Raw genomic sequence first — 25,363 nt, 5'->3', positions numbered from 1 at the left:
TACTCTAGTGACAGTATATACTCCGCAGACGGTGTATACTCTAGGGTCAGTATATACTCCGCAGACGGTGTATACTCTAGTGACAGTATATACTCCGCAGACGGTGTATACTCTAGTGACAGTATATACTCCGCAGACGGTGTATACTCTAGTGACATTATATACTCCGCAGACGGTGTATACTCTAGTGACAGTATATATTCCGCAGACGGTGTATACTCTAGGGTCAGTATATACTCCGCAGACAATGTATACTCTAGGGTCAGTATATACTCCGCAGACAGTGTATACTCTAGTGTCAGTATATACTCCGCAGACAGTGTATACTCTAGTGTCAGTATATACTCCGCAGACAGTGTATACTCTAGTGTCAGTATATACTCCGCAGACAGTGTATACTCTAGTGTCAGTATATACTCCGCAGACGGTGTATACTCTAGGGTCAGTATATACTCCGCAGAGGGTGTATACTCTAGTGACAGTATATACTCCGCAGACAGTGTATACTCTAGGGTCAGTATATACTCCGCAGACAGTGTATACTCTAGGGTCAGTATATACTCCACAGACAGTGTATACTCTAGTCACAGTATATACTCCGCAGACGGTGTATACTCTAGGGTCAGTATATACTCAGCAGACAGTGTATACTAGGTGACTGTACATACAGCATGTAGGGACTGTATATACTCCATAGTCTACATGATACTGTTTGTATGGTTGAGCTACCTGAGTATATACTTAAAGGGGCAGTCTACTACTTAGAAAACCCATTCTTAAATGGGAAGGAGGAGGGGGGTTCCTTGGGTAAAATAAGAAAAGTTTATCTTTACCTCCCACATCGGTGGTGTTCCAGTGATTCCGGCATTCTCATGATACTATGTTACGTGACCTCTGCAGCCAATCGCTGGCTGCTGAACATCAATATTCCGTCAGAATGGTTGTCTAATCTGACCAGTGTCATACTGGGTTTGCTAAGAGCCCACTAGTAACATTGATTCTGGGGGACAACTGTTCCGCTACATGCATTGTATTTCCCTAATACATAAATGCAACTTTCTTCTGTTTGATAACAATCTGGTTGGTTTGTTACATGAGTGATGCGTCTTCTGTCTGTACATAGAGAATCAAGTGAATAGTGCCAACAACTGCTCGTATAAGGTAATGATGGTGGGGTGGGGAGGGCATTGAGAATCGCATGTTCCCTTGTGGACAAATCCAAGCCTGGCTCTAATAAAATATTAAAGGCTGCAGCTGTTGATTGGCTGCAGCGGTCATGTGACATAACAATAAAGGGATCACTGGAAGACCTGGAGCAAACATCGCTGAAACAGCGCCGGTGTGTGTGTGTTGGGGGGTAGTTTAAGTTTTACTTGGGGGACTTGGGTATTTAAAGCGCTGTCCAATTTGTGGACCATTCCTTTGGCAGAACATGCAAACTTCATGTTGATATTTACCCCAGGATGGCAGGGAACAGAGGGACACCATGACACCTCTGCTGCAAAGTTCCCTATAATTGTGGTCTGAAGCCCTGACCTTCCTTATTGCCTCCACCTATCACCCCGACATATATGACTGATAGGCGGCCGCTGGGTAAACTGTCTTCCCCATTCACTGTATTGATAAGCGATTGTTTCCCGTTCTGCTGACGTCAGATTTCTAATTATTAAACAGAACAGTCGTCTGAGGAAAGATCTCACCTCCGTTCTACCTGCACTGATATACCACACCATTGATTAATGGCAGTTGCACAACATGGAGCCACCACCAGATTCCTTCCGTTTGGCCACGGCCCCACTATCAGTATTTGGTCAGTATTCGGTCAGTATTTTTTCTCAGGAGTGGGAGCCAAAACCAAGTGAGGAACAATCGGAGAAAAGGTATAATAGAAACAAGTCACCAATTCTGCATTTATCACCCACTCTTGGTTTTGGCTCCCACTCCTGAGAAAAAATACTGATCGAATACTGATAATGGGGCCGTGGCCTTTAAGTGAATCTCTATCATTTTTTTTTATCATTATATTATTTGTAGGTCCAAAGTCCAGCTTTTTTTTTTTATAAATCCTTGTAGCTCAATTTTTCTTATATACAGCTCCAACCCTCCGGCTGAACTATAGACCAAAAATATGAAATTCTGCAGCCACCACTAGGGGGAGCAATCTGTGTACTAATATAACTTGTACTCAGGCAGCCACAGACAGGCAGACAATTTATCAATCACCTTTATTGCAGAGGATTTGGAGCTCTGTATCAGAAAAACAAGGCTCCAGTCACTAAATGGTTATCTATCTATCTATCTATCTATCTATCTATCTATCTATCTATCTATCTATCTATCTATCTATATCTATTTATTTATCTATCTATCTCTATATATATTTATCTATGCATCTATATCTCTATCTATTTATCTATCTATCTCTATATATATCTATCTATGCATCTATATCTCTATCTATTATCTATCTATCTATGCATCTCTATATCTATCTATCTATCTATAACTAATCAGTACAGAATTTTCAGATCTGTAATAGGGAAATATAGAAAGCCCAAGACCTCATCAGAAAATGGAAAACTTTTTCTAGAATTGCTGCTTTATGAGCATTGAGATTTGATCTGGTGTAAGTCAATCCTCTTCTACTTTCTAAAAGGGGTTTTCCACTTCTGGAACAATTTTTTTTTTCTTAAATGGATGTATTTGGGATGAAAAGTAATTTTTGCAATTTGGTTTCATTAAGAAATCCGTATTGATTTGCTTTTACATGTTCTTTGTTTCCCTGCACATTCAATTTTGATGTGGTCTGTAGTTATAAATCAGGTCAGAAATAGACAGATTAGAGTTATTAACTCTCCCCTTTGACCATCAGAAGGAGCTCACTGACAGATTCTCAGTTAAATCATTATGCAGTAATAGTGCATTACATGAGGTTATAGAAGGCCAACAGTGAAAAGTTTTAATATAAACTAATTGTGAAATTATTTGTCAAAAATACATTTACATAAGAAAATAAAAAAATATCGCAAAGGTGGACAACCCCCTGTGTTTATGGCTAGTGCGGACCAGAGGGGCGGAGCATGACACTATCTTAGTGTTAAAGGGGTTTTCCCATCGCCATCATCCGATCCCAATCTGTAGTAGGTGTAATAAAACTATTAGCAAATACCTCCAATAAGAAATGTACTATAGTTCTTCTAATTCGCTATGTCGTTTACCCCATGTGCAGGGCATTACAGTAGCTTAGGTATCCATGGTTACGACCACTAACAATTAATTGTCACTATATGAGAGGTCGTAACCATGGATACCTAAGCTACTGCAATGCCCTGTACATGAGGTAAGTGACATAGTGAATAAGAAGAACTATACTACATTTCTTATTGGAGGTATTTGCTAATATTATTATTATTATACCTACTACATATTGGGATAGGAGCTTGGAGATGGGAATACCCCTTTAAGCTCCATCTCCACATGAACATTTGTGACCGATTCTGGGTGTTAACGTCGCCCCCAATTAGTCACAATTTTTATTACCCTAATGTGATTTTTCTGGCTTTTCTAATCCTAAATGTGTCGATCAATAATTAATGACGTAAATGAGGAAACCGTTCAGGCGGTGGAGTAAAAATGACCTGTTTATTAGCGGAGTTATGGCAGAGCGAGCCTTCAAGGCCACTTAAGTCCCTAAGGCCATAAAAAAATGGCCCCCGCTTCGCCCTAAGTGGTTATTAGCCTGTGCTTCCCTTCACCGGATTTCTGCTCTTGAATGTGGAAAGAAGTGTGAGTCTTAGGCCACGGCCCCACTATCAGTATTTGGTCAGTATTCGGTCAGTATTTGTTCTCAGGAGTGGGTGATAAATGCAGAATTGGTGACTTGTTTCTATTCTACCTTTTCTCTGATTGTTCCTCACCTGGTTTTGGCTCCAACTCCGTAGAAAAAATACTGACCGAATACTGATAGTGGGGCCGTGGCCTTAAAGGGATTCTCCGGGCATGATTCTTTATTGCTCGTACCTTCTTAATATGGAAGAGTTATGGTATATAAGCCATTCAGGGCTTTTGGAAAGCTGAGTGACATTTCCTATGGGAGATTTAATGACGGCCATATTGGTTGTCACCCGGCCCTTTCCTCAGTTGGGTGTGCCCTGTGAAGAATTTTCCTGCTTATGGACATTTCCGCAAGCAAAGCCATAGAATCCCTTTAAGACAATATTGGGGTCCAGTAGGATGACGGTCACTTTTCTGAGGAGAATCTTCGATCTGGGGATTAAAGGGACGCTATAACATAGGCTTTTTTTCGTGTGCGCTGGCGTGTAGATATCTGGAGGTTGCTGTTTTGACGCCGTCTCGGACACCTTTTTTATAATCAGCTCCGCAGCTGATATATTTAGCACGACGGCTTGTTGTGAGGGGAAAAAAAGTGTTTTCTGTAACTCTCTATCTGTGGCGGCCATGTTGTGCGTCCTGCCTGAATAACCCTATCTGATTTTCTCAGGATATGGGACCTTCGCCGTTGCTAATGGCCACCATTAGACCGCATATAGCGGCACTTAAAGGCATATTCCGATCTATGCCATTTGTAAGTCAGATGGGAGTATTTGTCTCTACGTGCCGGCCTTAAGTGGTCTGGGTTAAAAAAAAAACAAAAAAAAACAAAAAACAACAACCAGCTAAACGGGTTACTAACGGCGCAAACAGGCCGTGTAAAGTCAGAGAGAAGCAAAAAAAAAGACTTTGCTGCCCATAGCAACCAATCACAGGACAGCTTTTGGTTTCTCCACAACAATATAAACTGAGCACTTATTGGTTGCTGTGGGCAACATGGTCCAGTTTTCTGTATTAAGACTAGTAAAGATGGAGTAGTTGCCCATGGCAACCAAGCGGAATGTTCCTTGTTCTATACGGAATCTGGTTGCTATGGGCAATGTTCTATTTTTTTTTTTTTTGGCAAATATGTGGCAGTGTAGCACCCTGAGGATTCGGCTGCTACAGGGGTATTACACCTCAAGCCAGAGGTGTGGTATTCCACTCCCGGGTAAGGATGGAGTGTGGAACTGAGCTCAGTAGGCTGCATGCACTACATACATCCCATTTCCGGGGGACAGACCAATGGTACTCCCACTAGAGAAATGTGCAGGTACGACAGCGTCTGTCCCTGGCTGGAGTGGGAGGGGGGTGGAACATCCCAGTAGTGTAGGGGCAGATAGGGGGAGCAGTCTGGGTAATGCTAGGAGCTCATTGGGTGCTGGTCACCTGAGCTCACACATAGAGGGAGTATATAAGGTGGGAACCATCTTAGAACAGGGTCTTTTGTAGAGGTTTGGTCAGACAAGCAGAGCAGCTCAGCCAGCTCCAAGGCCAAGAGAGTGAGAGAGAGGAGAAAAGAAGGACCCAGAGGGGGAGAAGAGGGAACTCCAAGAACCCAAAATTAGACCAGAGGGTGAAAAGTTTGGCACAAGGGTACCGGATCCCAAGCTGGTGGAGGGCACTAATCCTTAGCCAGAGACCGGAGGTCGTGGGCAGGATCTGCCACGACCACCCACTAAATCCACCCGGAAGGCAAACCAAGAATAGGGTCAGGGAACCCAGAGACAAGGGTTTTACCAACAAGAGGCCCGAGGGAGCCGGACTTAGGTGGATCCCTGGTGGGGAAGGCCAGAGAGAAGGACAAGTCAGAAAGGGAGCTCAGGAACACGCTCCAGAATCACCTGGGGGTTGGCCGAGTCCAGGACCTGGTGGACGCAGCACGGCTCGGGTGGTCACTCAAGGCCGGAGTGACCAACACAAAAGCACTAAGTAAAAACCCTGAACTGCACAGCCCGACTCTGAGTTTCATTACCATCCTCACTGCACCTCCACAACCACCATCCTCTGCAACTGACCCCCTGAGGCTATACCCCTCCCGTTGGGGGTTATACTACCTGAGCTGCACACACACCACCAGCCTCAGCGGACCCTGCTGCAGCGGCGGCCGTAGTGACCGCAAATCAACGGGTGGCGTAGTCGACACTAAAGAACATCCAGTAACATCTGTAGGACTGCCACATACTGAGCTTGACACCCTGGGCACGGACCGGGTCACCGCCACTCGGAGACTACAACCCCCATCTGATCCGGCTCCGGGTATCCCCCAAACAACACTGGCCCAGGGGGCGCGTCAACTTTGGCGTAGTCGGCAGGATAACGTGCCCGCAACAACCGGGTACTGCGTGCCTGAAGAAAAGTTCACCGTTACCTTAAAAAAAAAGTCTCCCGCCGGTTCCGGAGGGTCCCCGCCAACGGACCCCATCACAGGTCGTTTCCCGCCGGTTGTCCGCCATTTGCAGCTTTTTCCCGCCATTTCCAAAGATTTCCCGCCTTGGAAGAGCGGACGCCATTATGGGCGTGCCAGAGGGTGGCAAGAGGTCACCTCCCATCGTGGGCCAGGTCGAAGAATGGCGCCAAAAGCGGAAACCGCGCCCACCAATAGAGACTGTGATGCTGGAAGTGTCCATCAGCGTGAGAGAACTGCCCCTGGAACTGACAATCACAAAGTTGCCCCGGGACCACCCTCAATGTGGGCGGAGACAGAACAAGAGAGCGAAGATGGGTGTCGCCTGGAGAAGTCTGGAGAGAGCGCACCCGGAGACAAGAAGTCTGGAGAGGAGTCCAGAGAAAGCCTACCCGGAGATGGAGGGAGAGTCAGGCAGCACCGACCCAGTGGTCAGGAGCCTGCTACAAGCCACAACCCCACTAGGCCTAGTGGAGGTCCTGGCACAGCTCCCCCGAGACCGGGAGTGTGCACAGACTGCGCTGGAGGGCCTCGCACGGAGGATGGCCCGGGTGCAGCGAGAGACGTTGGCGGAGTGGAGCCGAGAGATGGCCCAGCGGACCGAAACCCGTCAGCGGAGCACGCCACCCGAGACGAGGAGACAGACCGCCTCTGAGGATGGTGCAGGAGGACTCAAGGCCGGAGACGGCGCCGAGAAGGGAGCTGAACGAATGGAGGCAGGTAAAGGGGACGTCTCTACCCCGAGCCGGGAAACGGCGTGCCTGCCCCAGCTCCCCGTCGCAGAGCCCGAAATTCCCCCTGCCGTGCCCGTCGCTGCATCGTCACCGCCGCAGACTAGGCCTCAACCGGAAACCGCGGCCGCGACCCCTGTGACGTCACACGCTTCGACCCTGAGCGCGGCAAAGCAGGAAATACCATCGGCCTGGTCGCAAGGCCTAGTACACCCGGGCGCCGCCATTCCAACAGCGCCCCCTACCTCCGCGGAGCCACCAGCCTGGTCGCAGGGCCGAGTAACCACGGGCGCCGCCGTTCTTACGGTGCCCTTTTCCTTTAGCGTGCCCCAAGCCTGGTCGCAAGGCCTGGTCAACCCGGGCGCCGCTACCACCACAGCGCCCATAACACCTAAAGTACCGCACCTGGGTGAGGACCTGTTCGCCCAGCATACGTGCCCGGATGGGCAGCCCTTCATATGGCCCCAGGAGTACTACCAACTGGAACTCCAAAGGGCGAGGCCCCTGTGTGAGCCCCTGATTCCGGCTCCGAAGCCCGTCAGGAGGACCCAGCCCCCGCTAGGGGAGGCACAGTTTGAGTGGGACCCCACCGGAGGAGACCTCATGGGGTTCACTCAGGAGACTCGGGCGGCCGCAGCGGAGCGTGCAGAGTGCTGCCGCCAGCAGCTCGAGGTCTTCGAGAAGGAGCGGAGAGAGAGGCGGGTCCGGGAACAGCAAGCACAGATAAGGAGCGCGGAGCAGAAGAGCCGGACCAGGAGAGATCCCCGTGCAGCTCATGGTCCCCGTACCACCGGGACTGTGATTAAATTCAACCTGCAGCATGGGTGGGGCTTCATAAGAGACCATCATACCCCCGGCGACGTCTTTGTCACCCGCAGAGACGTAGAAAGCCATCTGCCGGAGGGACACAGAGGTCGTGACCTGTATGTAGGGGACGAGGTCACCTTCACCCGGCACAAGTGTGCCAAAGGACCCTACGCCCTCCATGTACATCGCCTGACGGAGGAGGAGCTGCGGTGTGAGGAGGAGCAGGAGGACCCGGACGGGTCTGAATCCAAAGAAGGAGCAGGAGGACGCCGTCGTTAAAGTACGGTAAAGAGACTGTAAATAGTTACCCATCGGGGTACAGTGAACTGTTAACCCGTGTGTCCCTATTCCCATTACCTGGCCGAGGACTGAGAGCGGCCATATTCCCCCTGTATATAGTTGCGCTTTCTAAGGCGCCCTCTACAGGTTTTATAGGAAAACCGTGTTTCTAAAGGAGACCGTCGCACTTTTCCCGGTCACAAGTTGCACCGTGGCCGGAGGAGCAAGAGTGTTTACAAGGATGTTATTTATGAAAAGTTTTATATGAAAAGTTTTATTGCTGATAATATATGTGATGTTTTATATGTTTATGTTTATGAAAAAAATTGTATGTTTTGGATGTTTTTTATATCTTACAGCCCGAGGACGTGCTGTGATTTACCAGGGGGGAATGTAGCACCCTGAGGATTCGGCTGCTACAGGGGTATTACACCTCAAGCCAGAGGTGTGGTATTCCACTCCCGGGTAAGGATGGAGTGTGGAACTGAGCTCAGTAGGCTGCATGCACTACATACATCCCATTTCCGGGGGACAGACCAATGGTACTCCCACTAGAGAAATGTGCAGGTACGACAGCGTCTGTCCCTGGCTGGAGTGGGAGGGGGGTGGAACATCCCAGTAGTGTAGGGGCAGATAGGGGGAGCAGTCTGGGTAATGCTAGGAGCTCATTGGGTGCTGGTCACCTGAGCTCACACATAGAGGGAGTATATAAGGTGGGAACCATCTTAGAACAGGGTCTTTTGTAGAGGTTTGGTCAGACAAGCAGAGCAGCTCAGCCAGCTCCAAGGCCAAGAGAGTGAGAGAGAGGAGAAAAGAAGGACCCAGAGGGGGAGAAGAGGGAACTCCAAGAACCCAAAATTAGACCAGAGGGTGAAGAGTTGGCACAAGGGTACCGGATCCCAAGCTGGTGGAGGGCACTAATCCTTAGCCAGAGACCGGAGGTCGTGGGCAAGATCTGCCACGACCACCCACTAAATCCACCCGGAAGGCAAACCAAGAATAGGGTCAGGGAACCCAGAGACAAGGGTTTTACCAACAAGAGGCCCGAGGGAGCCGGACTTAGGTGGATCCCTGGTGGGGAAGGCCAGAGAGAAGGACAAGTCAGAAAGGGAGCTCAGGAACACGCTCCAGAATCACCTGGGGGTTGGCCGAGTCCAGGACCTGGTGGACGCAGCACGGCTCGGGTGGTCACTCAAGGCCGGAGTGACCAACACAAAAGCAGTAAGTAAAAACCCTGAACTGCACAGCCCGACTCTGAGTTTCATTACCATCCTCACTGCACCTCCACAACCACCATCCTCTGCAACTGACCCCCTGAGGCTATACCCCTCCCGTTGGGGGTTATACTACCTGAGCTGCACACACACCACCAGCCTCAGCGGACCCTGCTGCAGCGGCGGCCGTAGTGACCGCAAATCAACGGGTGGCGTAGTCGACACTAAAGAACATCCAGTAACATCTGTAGGACTGCCACGCACTGAGCTTGACACCCTGGGCACGGACCGGGTCACCGCCACTCGGAGACTACAACCCCCATCTGATCCGGCTCCGGGTATCCCCCAAACAACACTGGCCCAGGGGGCGCGTCAGCAGGACCCCTAATAAATGTATATTTGCTTTGTACATCAAACAGAGCGTTTATGGTGACGTGTGTCTGTGTGAAGTGACGACCAGGAAGTGGGTTATTTTTCGATCCGGCGTGACATTCCTCCTGATTATCCATCACCTGCGACCTGCACTCTGTTTGTTCCTATCAAACACCGGCCTGTCACCTACTTGTATCCCAGGCGACAAAGGAAAGCAAAATGTTGTTTTCTGGGCTTCTATCTGCTTGCGGTCAGTGAATAGAAGCCTGTTCACACTTAAATTGTGACAGCGCAATCTAAGAGGTTGGAAATGGGGAGGCAATGGAGCTGTCATGGCAGCCGGGCGCCTGCTGGAGACCACCTTGTCTGGCGTCTAAAACATTGCAATGTGTTGTAAAAGGTGAAGGATTAAAAATGCAAATAAAAACATTGAAGAAAAAAAAAGCAATGAGTACAAATATATTTAAAACAAACACACACATAGATATCTATTTTGTATGTGTGCATATAGTGTGTGTTTGTGTATATGTATATATATATATATATATATATATATATATATTATATATACAGTATATTTTTATAGAACATATATTGTATTTTATAATAATATATTAATATAATATATAATATACACAGTTGAAACCAGAAGTTTCCATACACTATATAAAAAGACACATATTCATGTTTTTCTCAATATCTGACATGAAATCAGAATAAACCTTTCCCGTTTTATGTCTATTAGGATTACCATCATTTTTAATATTTACCAAATGCCAGAATAATGAGAGAGAGAGAATGTTTTAAGGCATTTTTATTACTTACTGCAAAGTCAAAGGTTTCCATGAATTTCATTAGTATTTGGTACCATTGCCCTTAAACTGAATGAATTGGGTCAAACGTTTGGGATATCCTTCCGCAAGCTTCTCACAATAGTTGGTCGGAATTTGGGCCGATTCCTCCTGACAAAACTGGTGTAACTGACCCAGGTTTGTAGGTCGCCTTGCTCGCAGCCTTTTCAGCTTTGCCCATAAATTTTCAATAGGATTGAGATCAGGGCTTTGTGATGGCCACTCCAAAACATTGACTTTGTTATTCTTAAGCCACTTTGTTGCCATTTTGGCAGTTTTGGGTCATTATCCAATTGTAAGACCCATTTCCACCCAAGCTTTAACTTCCTGGCTGATGTCTTGAGATGTTGCTTCAGTATTGCCACATAATCTTCTTTTCTCATGATGCCATCTATTTTGTGAAGTGCACCAGTCCCTCCTGCAGAAAAACAACCCCACAGCATGATGCTGCCACCACCGTGTTTCACAGATGGGATGGTGTTCTTAGGCTTCCAAGCTTCTCCCTTTTTCTTCCAAATGTAACGATGGTCATTATGCCCAAAAGGTTCAATTTTAGTTTCATCAGACCACAGGACATGTCTCCAAAAATTAAGGTCTTTGTTCCTGTGTGCATTTGCAAACATTAATCTGCCTTTTTTGTTTCTTTTGGAGTAATGGCTTCTTCCTAGCAGAGTGGCCTTTCAGCTGATGTTGATACAGTACTCATTTCACTGTGAATATTGACACAATCTTACCAGCTTCCGCCATCATCTTCACAAAGTCTTTTGCTTTTGTCCTTGGGTTGATATGCACATGTCAGACCAAAGCACGTTCATCTCTGGGACACAGAACCCGTCTCCTTCCTGAGCGGCTGGACATTCCCATCTTGTTTGTACTTGCGTATAATTGTTTTGTACAGATGAACGAGGCACCTTCAGGTATCTTGAAATTGTACCCAAGGATGAGCCAGACTTGTGCAAGTCCACAATTCTCTTAATGATATCTTGGCTGATTTCTTTAGACTTTCCCATGAGGCTACACAAAGAAGCAGTGTGTTTCAGGTGTGCATTAAAATACATCCACAGGTGTATCTCTTATTAACTCAGATGTTGCCAATGTGCTAGGTCCTTTAGAATTGTGAGATCCCCAACTTACAGGATATGTTCACCCCTGGAGGTCCCAGGCACTAGATATTTTCGCCATGTTTCTTTTCGTGATTTTACCGGTCTATAGAGATGAAGCATGGCATTGGTAGCACCATCCATTGGACCAATATTAAGTTACAGGGATTCTGCTAGTCTTATGGTGATGTGAGTTATCTCCCATAAATATCAGATTTGTGCCGACCCCAATACTCATCACTGACCACTGGCTCCAAAAGGCCTGGGAGCCGTGCTTTGATCAAAGAAAGCTTATGCCTGGGAAGTGTACTTCTCCGCGTAAATGAATCTCAGTTTTGGTGTCTTTTTTCCAGAGCAAATCTCCTGTCATCATTACCTGTTTACCACAGGAGGCCCCTATTTCAATGGTGGTTGAAGTGTTAGTTCTTTCTCACTTCCCCAGTTACAATTAGTTTCTTTTTCCCCAGTTATAATTAATCCCATATGTTCAATGTCAGAGTGATATATCACCTCTCTGGAGATGTCTGTATGGATTTTAATTTTTTCTCTGACATATATATATATATATATATATATATATGTTTGTGTTAAATCCACCCTACTTTTCCGGGAACTTTATTAACATTTAATATCCCTGTGTGCATAATTTTCTGAGCTAATTAAATATTATGATTGTCCCATAGCGGTGAACCCCAAAGGTTTTGTTTTTTTGTCACTTAGACTTCCAAAAATATGGCATAGAAAAAAATCAGAAAGCTGTATGGACCCCAAAATGGTACTGAATATAGGTTATATAGGGAGGGGAGAAATCGAATGCAAAAAGGGCCCTCTGGATCTGTGTCCCATCGCTCTGCAGTCAGACCTGTTCAGGAGACATTAGCCTGTGTCTAGGAGGTAACATCTGCACCCAGGAAATTTTCCAGAATTTTTAAAATATTGTAGATTTAAATAATAGATTTTTCCCAATATTAAAAAAAAATGTAAAGTTTGACTCCTGAGGGGCTTCGGGTTTCTGTTTTCACATATGTCTCATCTCTGTGGCTGCCCTATGACATATGGCTGGGACATAGTTGTTCGCCCTATGTTCATACATATTGTTTTGTTTTTTTACATCACAAATCTGCAGCAAAACTGATCTCTGGCAGGAAATCAGCTGCGTCAAAAATGCAGGTTTTGCTGCTTTTTTTATGCGTTTTTTTTCCAGCGTTTTTTTTTACTGTCCTTCTGTCTCTATTTATGCATGTACATAAAGTTCTGTGAATAAAAAAAAAAGAACCCCATTCTATTTTGCCATCAAAAATGCTGAAAAAACGCTGCTGCAATTTTTTGATGCATTTTGTTCACCATCCATTACTTCCTATGGGTGAAAAAAACACTGAAAGAAGTGACATGCTCTATTTTCCAAAAACCCAACCAATGCACAAAATACGCATCAATAAAAAAAACAGGATGTGTGAACAGAGAATTCTGGTTTCTCATAGACATTGCTGGTGCTGCAAAACGCAGCTGGAAATTTGCATAAAAATCTGCAGCAAAAAACACTGAAAAACTCAACATGTTTGAACATATCAGGCAGGGCAGGGACCACATGTTTTGATTTATTTTAGCTAGAGATGTAGCAGAGCTGAGGTTGTCATTTGCTGCCTCTCCTAAGACAATAGATAATTTGCATTGTTACACGTGACTACGGCTAAGCCCACATTAACCTAAGTGCATAACCTTTTACTTACATTAGCGTCCGTGCTAGAACCTTACACACTTACGTCTTATAGGGCCGGTAATCCTACTATGTGTGTCATACCAGGAGCTGCTGACATGTAGCAGAGCTGAATTTGCGACTGATCTCTGTTGGATTGATTTTACCTGTTCTGTAGGAAAACCGCATGTCTAGATATTACCAAAAACTGTGCCAAGTGCTCTGCCTCATCTACATGGGAATGTATCTGTGCGTTTTTAGATCCGGACATCAGACGGGAGAACTGGGATTTTCCTGGACTTCCAGTAATGACCCTGAAGAATTAAACCGTTGGCCTATGATGGCTACTAACAGAGAACACCAGTTTGACTTTATGACAGATTTTAGTTTCCCCCCTCTATTGGAGTTTTCTATAAATTTAGTGTATAATACGTCCTGCAACTTTATTTTTTCAATTTCACCAAGTTTCAAGATCTCTGCATTCTGTCAGTGAGTAGAAGCAGCCATAGTTACATCCAGAGGCTGCAAATTGCCTCTTCAGAGAAAAAGAGGACTTGTACTCTATAGCGCCACCTATTGGAAGTAGCAATCCTACAAGTCACAATCAACCCTTTAACGAGTCGTGCAATATGACTTAGGATAAAAGCCAATCCAGAATCCAGAGGCTGCAAACTTATATAGAACCAATAGTTCTCACAGCTGAGAGTTTGTTAAAAATGTGTCCAGACAATCCTCTGAGCTAAACAGACTGGATGATACATTTTCCCTGCACTGATACATTGTAGCAAATTATCAACCCAGGAGATGTGTTCAGCTCACAGAGGACTTCCTGGACTGGATACAATTGTAACAAGCCATCAGCTGTGAACAGAACTGGGCATCTGTACAGTTTGCATCTACTGAATCTAAACAAGAATGTTCCCAGTCGCTGACAGCAAGCAGAGATTTTGATACTTTTCTATCAGTTGCTGACAATAATCTGACCTTTTTGTACTGTAATTATTATATATATGCAATAAGTAGGAGGTCATTGTTTGTACAACTTCTCAGCAACCATTCTTGCTATTTGCTACTTTTTTACTGTGTGGTGGAACGCTTCTATGTTGGCTGCTTCACACATTGCTTTTACATTTTTCTGGCCTATGTAACTTTTTTATTTTGTACGATTTTTCATCTTTTTGTAATAACGCATGATGAACCAAATAATGTTTATTTGGGTTTATTTTTTGGTTATATCTATAGGTGTAGAGCCTTATCTAGTGGTAGTGCAGATGGTACAACTTTTTAAAGAAAAATTCACATTTACTATCTATGTATTTCGATTTTTATAATATTGTACCTTGACCAATTGTTTCTATTTGGGGCAATGCTCTGCAGACTGCTGATACTCTGCACAGACTGCTGATGCTCCGTCCTCTGGTGGGGTAATGCTCTGCAGGCTGCTAATGTTATGTCCATGTAATTTTCTACAAAGTCTGATTCTCTGGTGGTGTAATGCTCTGCAGACTCTGACGCTCTGGGTGGTGTAATGCTCTGCACAGACTGCTGATGCTCTGTCCTCTGGGATTAGGGAGCAGGTGATTTCGCTGTCGCTTGGTCACCTTTTTAGATGCAAATTGGTGTCTTCTGTGGCGTCTCCTCCACCCTCCATGTGCCATCTGGCGTCCCTTGGGCAGCAGCACAAAACTGCAGACCTGCAGGCAATGCGTCAGCCTGGGGTCCCTGGGGCCCCTTCATCTGTACGGGCATTTAGTACTAAATATTTTATAAGCTCTAAATCACCCCAAGCCTCGATTATTAGACTGGTCCTGAATATTGCGTGGTGCCCGGGCACAGTCTGGCGTCAGCTCCAGCGTCACCTCCAGAGTCTCATCAGAATAAATTGGGTACCTCCTGTGTGCACCAGGCTCTCCAATTGCTTTTTTTAGGGGGCAAATAAACGATGCCCCCTTGTCTATAGGCCATGTTTAGTATTGCAGCTCATCCCCAAATTCTTCTGCAATTCCAGAAATGACCCAGGACAAAGGTGACTCTTAATGACCCTTTTAATGAGGTGGTCTCGCTCATATGACCCCTCCCCCATTTGTGAATTTGCATCCTGGGGGGGTTCTTCTTCCCCAGATCTGAGCCCACCAGTGAATATTCTGATGTTCGGGCTCTCGTGCTCCCCTTTTGCCTAGGAACGCAGGCGGCGCTCTCATTAAAGTCAAGGGCACTTTACTGTTCAGTGTTTTCACGGATTCTGGAGATCTAAAAATTTGATAAATGTTTCAAGAGAAATCCACTACAGGAAACACTTAGACTTTTTGGCTTTGGGCACAGTCACCAGTCCATTAACCCCTCTTGTTTAAATAGAGTGGAGTGAAGGGGTTAAAGGAACACTCCAGGCAGAACTACTACACTGGGGGCGATATGGTGCATGCAAACCCGCTGCAAAATCCGCAGCTGAGACGGTATGTGTCACCTGAGGGGGGCAGAGCAGGACTCAAGGAGTCTATCCATGGTGTTCTTTATAGAGGACCTGTCACTTTTCATAAATGTCATTTTTTTATTTTTTTAAATTTATTTTCTTAACCCAGTGTGAATGCCGCTGTTCTCCTGTTTGTCCTTTGCTCCGTTCCTGAGATATGGCCCCCTTATATCTGTATATAAATCATTATTTTTTTATACAAGTGGGTGTGGTCATCAACTCTTCTCTGTCAGGATCACGCCCACTTGACTAACGAGATTATATTTTCATACAGGGAGGAGAGGACTGTATCTTAGGAATGGAAAGGGGCAGAAACAAAGCAAAAACATTTGGCGGCAATTGCACCAGGTTAAAAGAAAAAAAAGAAAACATGTTTATGGAAAATCCTTTATAAATCCCTTTTTTATGCTCAGACCCTTTAGGACCTGCTCTGGGCATACGTGTAACTGTTCCTTTAAGTAAAACAGAATTTCCTTACCCTTTAGTTGTAAAGTGCTGCTTTATATGTTGGTGCTATATACGGTATTACTATTATTATTTACCTTGCCCATTAATGGTAGTTAAGCACAGTTTTCTGAGAGCGTCAGGGTGGATCTGGCCTGGGCGAATGGTGTCAGACCGGGGTCCCATCTCCTAATATTCGCTAAATATTTGTTATTTCTGGGGAAAGTTCTTGATTAAGGACAGATCTGGATTTTCTGAACAATTAGTCAGGAGCCACATGGCTGCCTGAGATTTCTGAAGAAATTTTAACGTGGTGGTATCGCTTCACCCAGAGATGCCCGTCTGGTGTCTAGGGTGGATTTAAAGGGTATGTACACTTTTACAAATTGTTTTATTGCTCATATTTATTTATTTTACTCACTTATATAGCGTTATTAATTCCGCAGCGCTTTACAGACATTATGGGCACTGTCCCCATTGGGGCTCACAATCTACATTCCCTATCACTATGTCTTTGGAGTGTGGGAGGAATCCGGAGAACCTGGAGGAAACCCACACAAATACGGGGAGAACATACAAACTCCTTGCAGATGTTGTCCTTGGTGGGATTCTAACCTAGGATCTCAGTCTCGCAGGCATCTAAATAAAAAAAATATATATATTTTGTGATTTTTTTTTTTTTGCAATGTATTTGTGTATACAGATCTTATGCTGATATATGTGTTTCTAACTACAAATGAATTCTGTATGGTCTGATCTAACAGTCATACTTCTATCTATACTCTACTTCTTGCTAAGAATAAAATTATTCTTATTATTTATACTGCACCATTGATTCCTCGGTGCTGTACATGAGAAGGGGGTTACATATAAAATATCTAAACAAACTATCGATGAGAGACTGGTACGGAGGGAAGAGGACAAGATGATGGGGAAGGAGACAGTTGGTTTGGGGGGATTGTGACAGCTTCGGTGGTGGTGACTTGAGGCGGCAACACCGTTGGGGGTGAGGCGGCAGCTCTGGTGTTGGTGAGGCGGCAGCTCCAGACGTGGTGGGGCGGCAGCTCCGGTCGTGGTGGTGAGGCGGCAACTCCAGTGTTGGTGAGGCAGCAGCTCCAGTGTTGGTGAAGCGGCAGCTCTGGTGTTGGTGAGGCGACAGCTCCAGTGGTGGTGAGGAGGCAGCAGCTCCGGTGTTGGTGAGGAGGCGGCAGCTCCAGTGTTGGTGAGGTGACAGCTCTGGTGGTGGTGAGGAGACGGCAGCTCTGGTGGTGGTGAGGAGACGGCAGCTCTGGTGGTGGTGAGGAGGTGACAGTCCTGGTGGTGGTGAGGAGGCGGCAGCTCCAGTGTTGGTGAGGTGGCAGCTCTGGTGGTGGTGAGGAGGCAGCAGCTCTGGTGGTGGTGAGGAGGCGGCAGCTCTGGTTGTGGTGATGGGGAAGCAGCTCTGGTGGTACTGAGGAGGCAGCGGGGTCATTGCTGGTTGTAGCTTTCTTTAAGAGATGGGTTTTCAAGTTCCGTCTGAAGGTTTTGAATGTGCCGGATAATCGTTGGGGCACAGAATTCCAGATGATGGGGGACACTTGAGAGAAGTCGATTGGGTGAGGAACGTATAAATGTAGAGCAGAGTAGGAGGTCTTCAGAGGACCGGAGATTATGTTTGGGAGATACCGGGAGATTAGTTCAGAGATATATTGTGGAGACAGGTTATGGATGGCTTTGTAGGTCAATGTTATGAAGTTTGAACTGGATTCATTGGGGAATTGGGAGCTAATGAAGAGATTTGCAGAGGGGAGAAGCGGAGGAGTAGCGAGGCGAGAGATGATTAATCGAGCATCAGAGTTAAGGACTGACTGGAGAGGTGCGAGAGTGTTAGCAGGGAGGCCACAGAGGAGGATATTGCGGTAGTTGAGGCGGGAGATGATGAGGGCACTAACATTTTAGTAGATTCAGAGTTGAGGAAAGGACAAAATGTGTGAATATTTTTGAGCTGGAGGCGACAGGAGGTGGCGAGAGGGTGGATGTGCGGTTGGATGGACAGGACAGAGTCGAGGGTGACTCCGAATCAGCGGACTTCCGGTACAGGGGAAAGTGTGATGTCATTTATTGTGATGGATCGATCAGGTGGGGAAGATACGTGAGATGGAGGAAAGATGAGTTCGGTTTTGTCCACATTGAGCTTTAGGAAGTGAGAGGAGAAGAAGGAGGATATGGCAGATGTAAACTCTCTGCTGCCCAGAATCCCAAAGTGTCTGTCTGGTCCAGAGAGGTAGATCTGAGTGTCATCAGCGTATAGGTGATACTGGAAGCCATGGGACTTTGAGTTATCCCAGGCCATAGGTATATATCGAGAAGAGTAAGGGTCCTAGGACAGAGCTTTGAGGGACTCCAACAGAGAGAGGGTGTGATGAGGAGGTAGTGTGGGAGTGAGAGATGTTAAATGTGAGGTTGGAGAGGTATGAGGAGATCCAGGAGAGGGCGAGGTCTTTGACACCAAGGGAAGAGAGGATCAGTAGTAGGAAGGAGTGGTCGACTGTGTTGCTGGCAGAGGACAGGTCTACGAGGAGGAGTATAGAGAATTGTCTGTTAGCTTTGGCAGTAAGTCGTTAGTAATTTTGGTCTGGGTAATTTCGGTCCAGTGGTGAGGATGGAAATTGGACTGTAGGTTGTCGAAGAGCGAGTTTTGATGCAAGTTGGGAGGAAAGTTCAGCGTGGACATGCTGTTCGAGGAGTTTGGAGAGGAACGGTAGCAGCGATATGGGGTGATAGCTGGATGTACAGTAGAGATCGGGTCGAGGGATGGTTTCTTTAGCAAAGTTGTGATCGTGCCATGTTTGAAAGCAGAAGGGAAGGTACCAGAAGGTAGTGATAGGTTGAAGAGATGGGTTAGGTCCTGGATAACCCTGGTGGTGAGGTTGGGGAGGAGGTGGGATGGGGGTCGAGTGCACAAGTGGTGAAGGGGAATTTGGAGAGGAGATGAGTGAGCTCTCCTTCAGTGGTGGTGGGGAGGAAGGTTATGGGGGGAGGGGCAGTGGTCTTTTATGTGTAGTGGTTGTGGTGGATGGGCAGTAAAGACTTGCTTTGTTTGGTGACCTTATTTTTGAAATGTGCTGCAGTGAAGTCTTCTGCAGAGATGAGGGAGGTCGGAGGGGACAGTGGAGGGCGGAGGAGGGAGTTAAGTGTTGAATAACTCTTTTGGGTTGTGGGATAAAGAAGATATGAGAGTTGTGAAGTAGGCCTGTTTAGCAGAGGTGAGGGCCGATTTGAATGTGAAAGTTGCTGTTTTGAATGCGGTGAAGTCTTCTTGCGAGCGTGTTTTCTTCCAGCGCCGCTCCGCAACCCTGGACACTTGCTGAAACTTTTTAATGAGGTTATTGTGCCAGGGTAAAATAAAGGGTAAATTGCAAAAGTGTACATACCCTTTAGAGTGTCATTCTGGACGCATAGTCAGAACTGTGTCCCCTGCTGGGATCAGCATGCAGCTGGGCATCACGTGAGCAGCCAACACTCATCTATCTTACGAGTGGTACGGAGGAGTATCATATATATATTTTGTTCATTGTGCCCATTAATGAGGGGTTGTCCAAACCCTTTAGATTTTACCCTTTAAGGGTTCCTCCACAGTAGATCATCTCTTTAATATATTATGTTGGGCTGCTATTGGCTACTATAGTGGTTGAATTTTCTCATCTAATCTTTCATTTGACACAGGAGCCGCTCTGAGACCACAGAAAAATGTCTGACAACGGTATAGAGGTCAATGATAAACCTCCAGCCCCGCCCCTGAGGAACACCAGTACGTTTATTGGAGTCAATGTGAAGGACAATATAAACCATGGCTCAAGGCCTCTTCCCCCAAACCCAGAAAAGAAGAAGAAGGCGGACAGGCTTCTGAACATGTTACCCAGGACCGGCGATAAAAGTACAGTATTGCTCAAGACCTACAGAATGTCTAATAATTGTAGAGCACCCCCTATGTGTATAGATGTATAATTGATTATTGTCCATTCATTAATTGGGGCTTTTGAACTTGGATTTATACCCAAACACCCAGATTGGTCTTATTTCTAGAAAAAAAACAAAACTTTTTTTAACACTTTACAAGCCATGTGAAGCCCTTATGGGAGGATTTAAAAGGATGAGCGCCGAGCGGTCATTTGATTCAGTGACACAATGACATCAGTACAAGAAAAATAAACAGGCAAAAATAATGGATCATCGAAGAGATCACTGCTGTCATTTTCTTAGCCGCCCCAGAATGTTGGAATCTTTATCGGTTGCTTTGTTCTTATTCTAAGTTGTGTGTTTTTTTTGTTTTTTTTTTTCAGCTAGCAAAAAAAGGGATAAGGATAAGGAGAGAGAGAAGGACAGGCCAGAAATCTCCCTCCCATCGGACTTTGAACACACCCTTCATGTCGGTTTCGATCCCGTGACAGGAAAATTCACTGTAAGTCCAGAGTGGAAGAAAATAATTCCACTTTTAGCCATTAACAGCAATATGAATCTGCATAAAAAAAGTAATTTTGCAACTGTTTTAACCAAATGATTTTTTTATACTCCGTTCACATCCAAAGCAGCTTTTAAAATTAAGTTCATTGTCATTGCAAGCAAACAGCAGCTTTTTTGCACCTAGCATCCAGCTGGAAAGGACAACTGGGCGGAGCAATTTTGCACCTAGCATCCAGCTGGAAAGGAAAACTGTGCAGAGAGCTCTTTTGCACCTATCATCCAGCTGGAAAGGACAAATGTGCAGAGAGCTCTTTTGCACCTAGCATCCAGCTGGAAAGGACAAATGTGCAGAGAGCTCTTTTGTACCTAGCATCCAGCTGGAAGGACAAATGGGCAGAGCTCTTTTGCACCTAGCATCCAGCTGCAAAGGACAAGAGGGCAGAGCAGGTTTGCACCTAGCATCCAGCTGGAAAGAACAAGGGGGCAGAGCAGTTTGGCACCTAGCATCCAGCTAGAAAGGACAAGTGGGCAGAGCACTTTTGCACCTAGCATCCAGCTAGAAAGGTAATTAGGCAGAGCACTTTTGTGCCTAGCATCCATCTAGGAACATTACCACATCCACATATAAAATCAACAGTATCTTGTATCTGCGCATGCGCTGAATGCTATTGGCACCTGCACACAAGAGTATTGAGTCTTGAAAGCGGTCACATGGGTAACTCACTTGACTGCTAGGGATGCGGGATTGCCATACTTTTTATATACACTAAGTTTTGAAATATGCAAATCTAAAATAAGTATTAAATTAGTCAATTCTATTAGCTTCATTATATAGCTGCCTTAAACCGGAGTTCAGGTTGCTGAATTTTGCACCTAGCATCCGGCTGGAAAGGATATGTGGGTGTAGCATTATTACACCCAGCATCCGGCTGGAAAGCACATGTGGGTGTAGCATTATTGCACCTATGATCCTGCTGGAAAGGACATGTGGGTGTAGCATTATTACACCTAGCATCCTGCTGGAAAGGACATATGTGTGTAGCATTATTGCACCTAGTGTCCAGCTGGAAAGGACACGTGGGCGGATAATTATGAAGGAATCAGCTACTCTTGGCTATTCAGTGTCCTAGTGACTAACTATGTTTAATACTTTGATTTTTAAAGTGTCTCCTAAAGTGAGCTCTAAGAAAAGCACAAAATCCATGTGCCATTTATAGGGCAGGTTTCTAATTATGACACAGGGTTTTTATAGCCCTTTTGGATACGAGGGACAAAGTGCAACTGTAGATTAGGACAAATCCTTAGTTAGTTTTACCTTGGGACTGGATTATCAATTCTTCAAATTAAAGGAGCCTTACCTGAACTGAAATGATAAGAGAAACTGCAGCTGCATCTCCCTCCTCCCACTCCACCAGGTCCTACTATGTATTGTAGCAATATAGATGGATTTTTAGGAGGCGATTTAGAATAATTCTGTATCTTTATATGATGGGGAATTGGGCTACTACAGCCTACATTAGGCTCAGGATGTATCTGTAATCTATTGAATCTTATAACGGTGCAGGGAATGCCGGAGCAGTGGGCCTGCCTGCTGCAGACCTCCAAAATATCAGAAGAAGAACAGAAGAAGAATCCTCAAGCCGTGCTGGATGTGCTGAAGTTTTATGACTCCAAGAAAACCACCAACAGCCAGAAGTACATGAGCTTCACAGGTAACGTGGACAAGAGGCTACTTTCTACAGAGGCAGCTGCTCTAGTTACATTCCTGTACATAGGAGCAGTATTATAGTAGTTATATTCCTGTACATAGGAGCAGTATTATAGTAGTTATATTCTTGTACATAGGAGGCAGTATTATAGTAGTTATATTCTTGTACATAGGGGGCAGTATTATAGTAGTTATATTCTTGTACATAGGGGGCAGTATTATAGTAGTTATATTCTTGTACATAGGGAGCAGTATTATAGTAGTTATATTCTTGTACATAGGGGCAGTATTATAGTAGTTATATTCTTGTACATAGGGGGCAGTATTATAGTAGTTATATTCTTGTACATAGGGGCAGTATTATAGTAGTTATATTCTTGTACATAGGAGCAGTATTATAGTAGTTATATTCTTGTACATAGGGGGCAGTATTATAGTAGTTACATTCTTGTACATAGGAGCAGTATTATAGTAGTTATATTCTTGTACATAGGAGCAGTATTATAGTAGTTATATTCTTGTACATAGGAGCAGTATTACAGTAGTTATATTCTTGTACATAGGGGGCAGTATTATAGTAGCTATATTCCTATACATAGGGGGCAGTATTATAGTAGTTATATTCCTGTACATAGGAGCAGTATTATAGTAGTTATATTCTTGTACATAGGAGCAGTATTACAGTAGTTATATTCTTGTACATAGGGGGCAGTATTATAGTAGCTATATTCCTATACATAGGGGGCAGTATTATAGTAGTTATATTCTTGTACATAGGGAGCAGTATTATAGTAGTTATATTCTTGTACATAGGGAGCAGTATTATAGTAGTTATATTTTTGTACATAGGGAGCAGTATTATAGTAGTTATATTCTTGTACATATGAGCAGTATTATAGTAGTTATATTCTTGTACATAGGAGCAGTATTATAGTAGTTATATTCTTGTACATAGGGGCAGTATTATAGTAGTTATATTCTTGTACATAGGGAGCAGTATTATAGTAGTTATATTCTTGTACATAGGGGCAGTATTATAGTAGTTATATTCTTGTACATAGGAGCAGTATTATAGTAGTTATATTCTTGTACATAGGAGCAGTATTATAGTAGTTATATTCTTGTACATAGGAGCAGTATTATAGTAGTTATATTCTTGTGCATAGGGGGCAGTATTATAGTAGTTATATTCTTGTACATAGGGGCAGTAATATAGTAGTTATATTCTTGTGCATAGGGGCAGTATTATAGTAGTTATATTCTTGTACATAGGGGGCAGTATTATAGTAGTTATATTCTTGTACATAGGAGCAGTATTATAGTAGTTATATTCTTGTACATAGGAGCAGTATTATAGTAGTTATATTCTTGTACATAGGGGGCAGTATTATAGTAGTTATATTCTTGTACATAGGAGCAGTATTATAGTAGTTATATTCTTGTACATAGGAGCAGTATTATAGTAGTTATATTCTTGTACATAGGGGGCAGTATTATAGTAGTTATATTCTTGTACATAGGAGCAGTATTATAGTAGTTATATTCTTGTACATAGGGGGCAGTATTATAGTAGTTATATTCTTGTACATAGGAGCAGTATTATAGTAGTTATATTCTTGTACATAGGGGGCAGTATTATAGTAGTTATATTCTTGTACATAGGAGCAGTATTATAGTAGTTATATTCTTGTACATAGGGGGCAGTATTATAGTAGTTATATTCTTGTACATAGGAGCAGTATTATAGTAGTTATATTCTTGTACATAGGGGCAGTGTTATAGTAGTTATATTCTTGTACATAGGGGGCAGTATTATAGTAGTTATATTCTTGTACATAGGAGCAGTATTATAGTAGTTATATTCTTGTACACAGGAGCAGTATTATAGTAGTTATATTCTTGTGCATAGGGGCAGTATTATAGTAGTTATATTCTTGTACATAGGGGGCAGTATTATAGTAGTTATATTCTTGTGCATAGGGGGCAGTATTATAGTAGTTATATTCTTGTACATAGGGGGCAGTATTATAGTAGTTATATTCTTGTACATAACAGCAGCATTATAGTAGTTATATTCTTGTACACAGGAGCAGTATTATAGTAGTTATATTCTTGTGCATAGGGGCAGTATTATAGTAGTTATATTCTTGTACATAGGGGGCAGTATTATAGTAGTTATATTCTTGTGCATAGGAGCAGTATTATAGTAGTTATATTCTTGTACATAGGAGCAGTATTATAGTAGTTATATTCTTGTACATAGGGGCAGTATTATAGTAGTTATATTCTTGTGCATAGGAGCAGTATTATAGTAGTTATATTCTTGTACATAGGGGGCAGTATTATAGTAGTTATATTCTTGTGCATAGGAGCAGTATTATAGTAGTTATATTCTTGTACATAGGGGCAGTATTATAGTAGTTATATTCTTGTACATAGGAGCAGTATTATAGTAGTTATATTCTTGTACATAGGAGCAGTATTATAGTAGTTATATTCTTGTGCATAGGGGCAGTATTATAGTACTTATATTCTTGTACATAGGAGCAGTATTATAGTAGTTATATTCTTGTACATAGGAGCAGTATTATAGTAGTTATATTCTTGTACATAGGGGGCAGTATTATAGTAGTTATATTCTTGTACATAGGGAGCAGTATTATAGTAGTCATATTCTTGTACATAGGGGGCAGTATTATAGTAGTTATATTCTGCTACATAGGGACAGTATTATAGTAGTTATATTCTTGTACATAGGGGGCAGTATTATAGTAGTTATATTTTTGTACATAGGAGCAGTATTATAGTAGTTATATTCTTGTACATAGGAGCAGTATTATAGTAGTTATATTCTTGTACATAGGGGGCAGTATTATAGTAGTTATATTCTTGTACATAGGGGGCAGTATTATAGTAGTTATATTCTTATACATAGGAGCAGTATTATAGTAGTTATATTCTTGTACATAGG

General features: G+C 44.0%; 1 protein-coding gene across 1 annotated transcript in view; it reads left to right on the top strand.

Annotated features, from left to right (window-relative positions):
* The window catches only part of PAK1 (p21 (RAC1) activated kinase 1), a 71,841-nt gene that overhangs the window by 2,241 nt on the left and 44,237 nt on the right, over positions 1-25,363 (top strand). The window contains exons 2-4 of the mRNA XM_073661669.1: positions 19,947-20,157; positions 20,564-20,682; positions 22,249-22,396. Of these exons, the coding sequence (XP_073517770.1) occupies positions 19,971-20,157; positions 20,564-20,682; positions 22,249-22,396 (454 nt within the window). The 5' untranslated portion in view covers positions 19,947-19,970. The remainder of the gene's footprint in view (positions 1-19,946; positions 20,158-20,563; positions 20,683-22,248; positions 22,397-25,363) is intronic.

This window comes from Phyllobates terribilis, unplaced genomic scaffold (assembly GCF_046119375.1).
Source record: "Phyllobates terribilis strain yellow unplaced genomic scaffold, ASM4611937v1 Scaffold_2__4_contigs__length_985480577, whole genome shotgun sequence".
NCBI lineage: Eukaryota > Metazoa > Chordata > Amphibia > Anura > Dendrobatidae > Phyllobates > Phyllobates terribilis.
The sequence above is the reverse complement of the archived record's forward strand: the minus strand, read 5'-3'. Positions and strand labels throughout refer to the sequence as shown.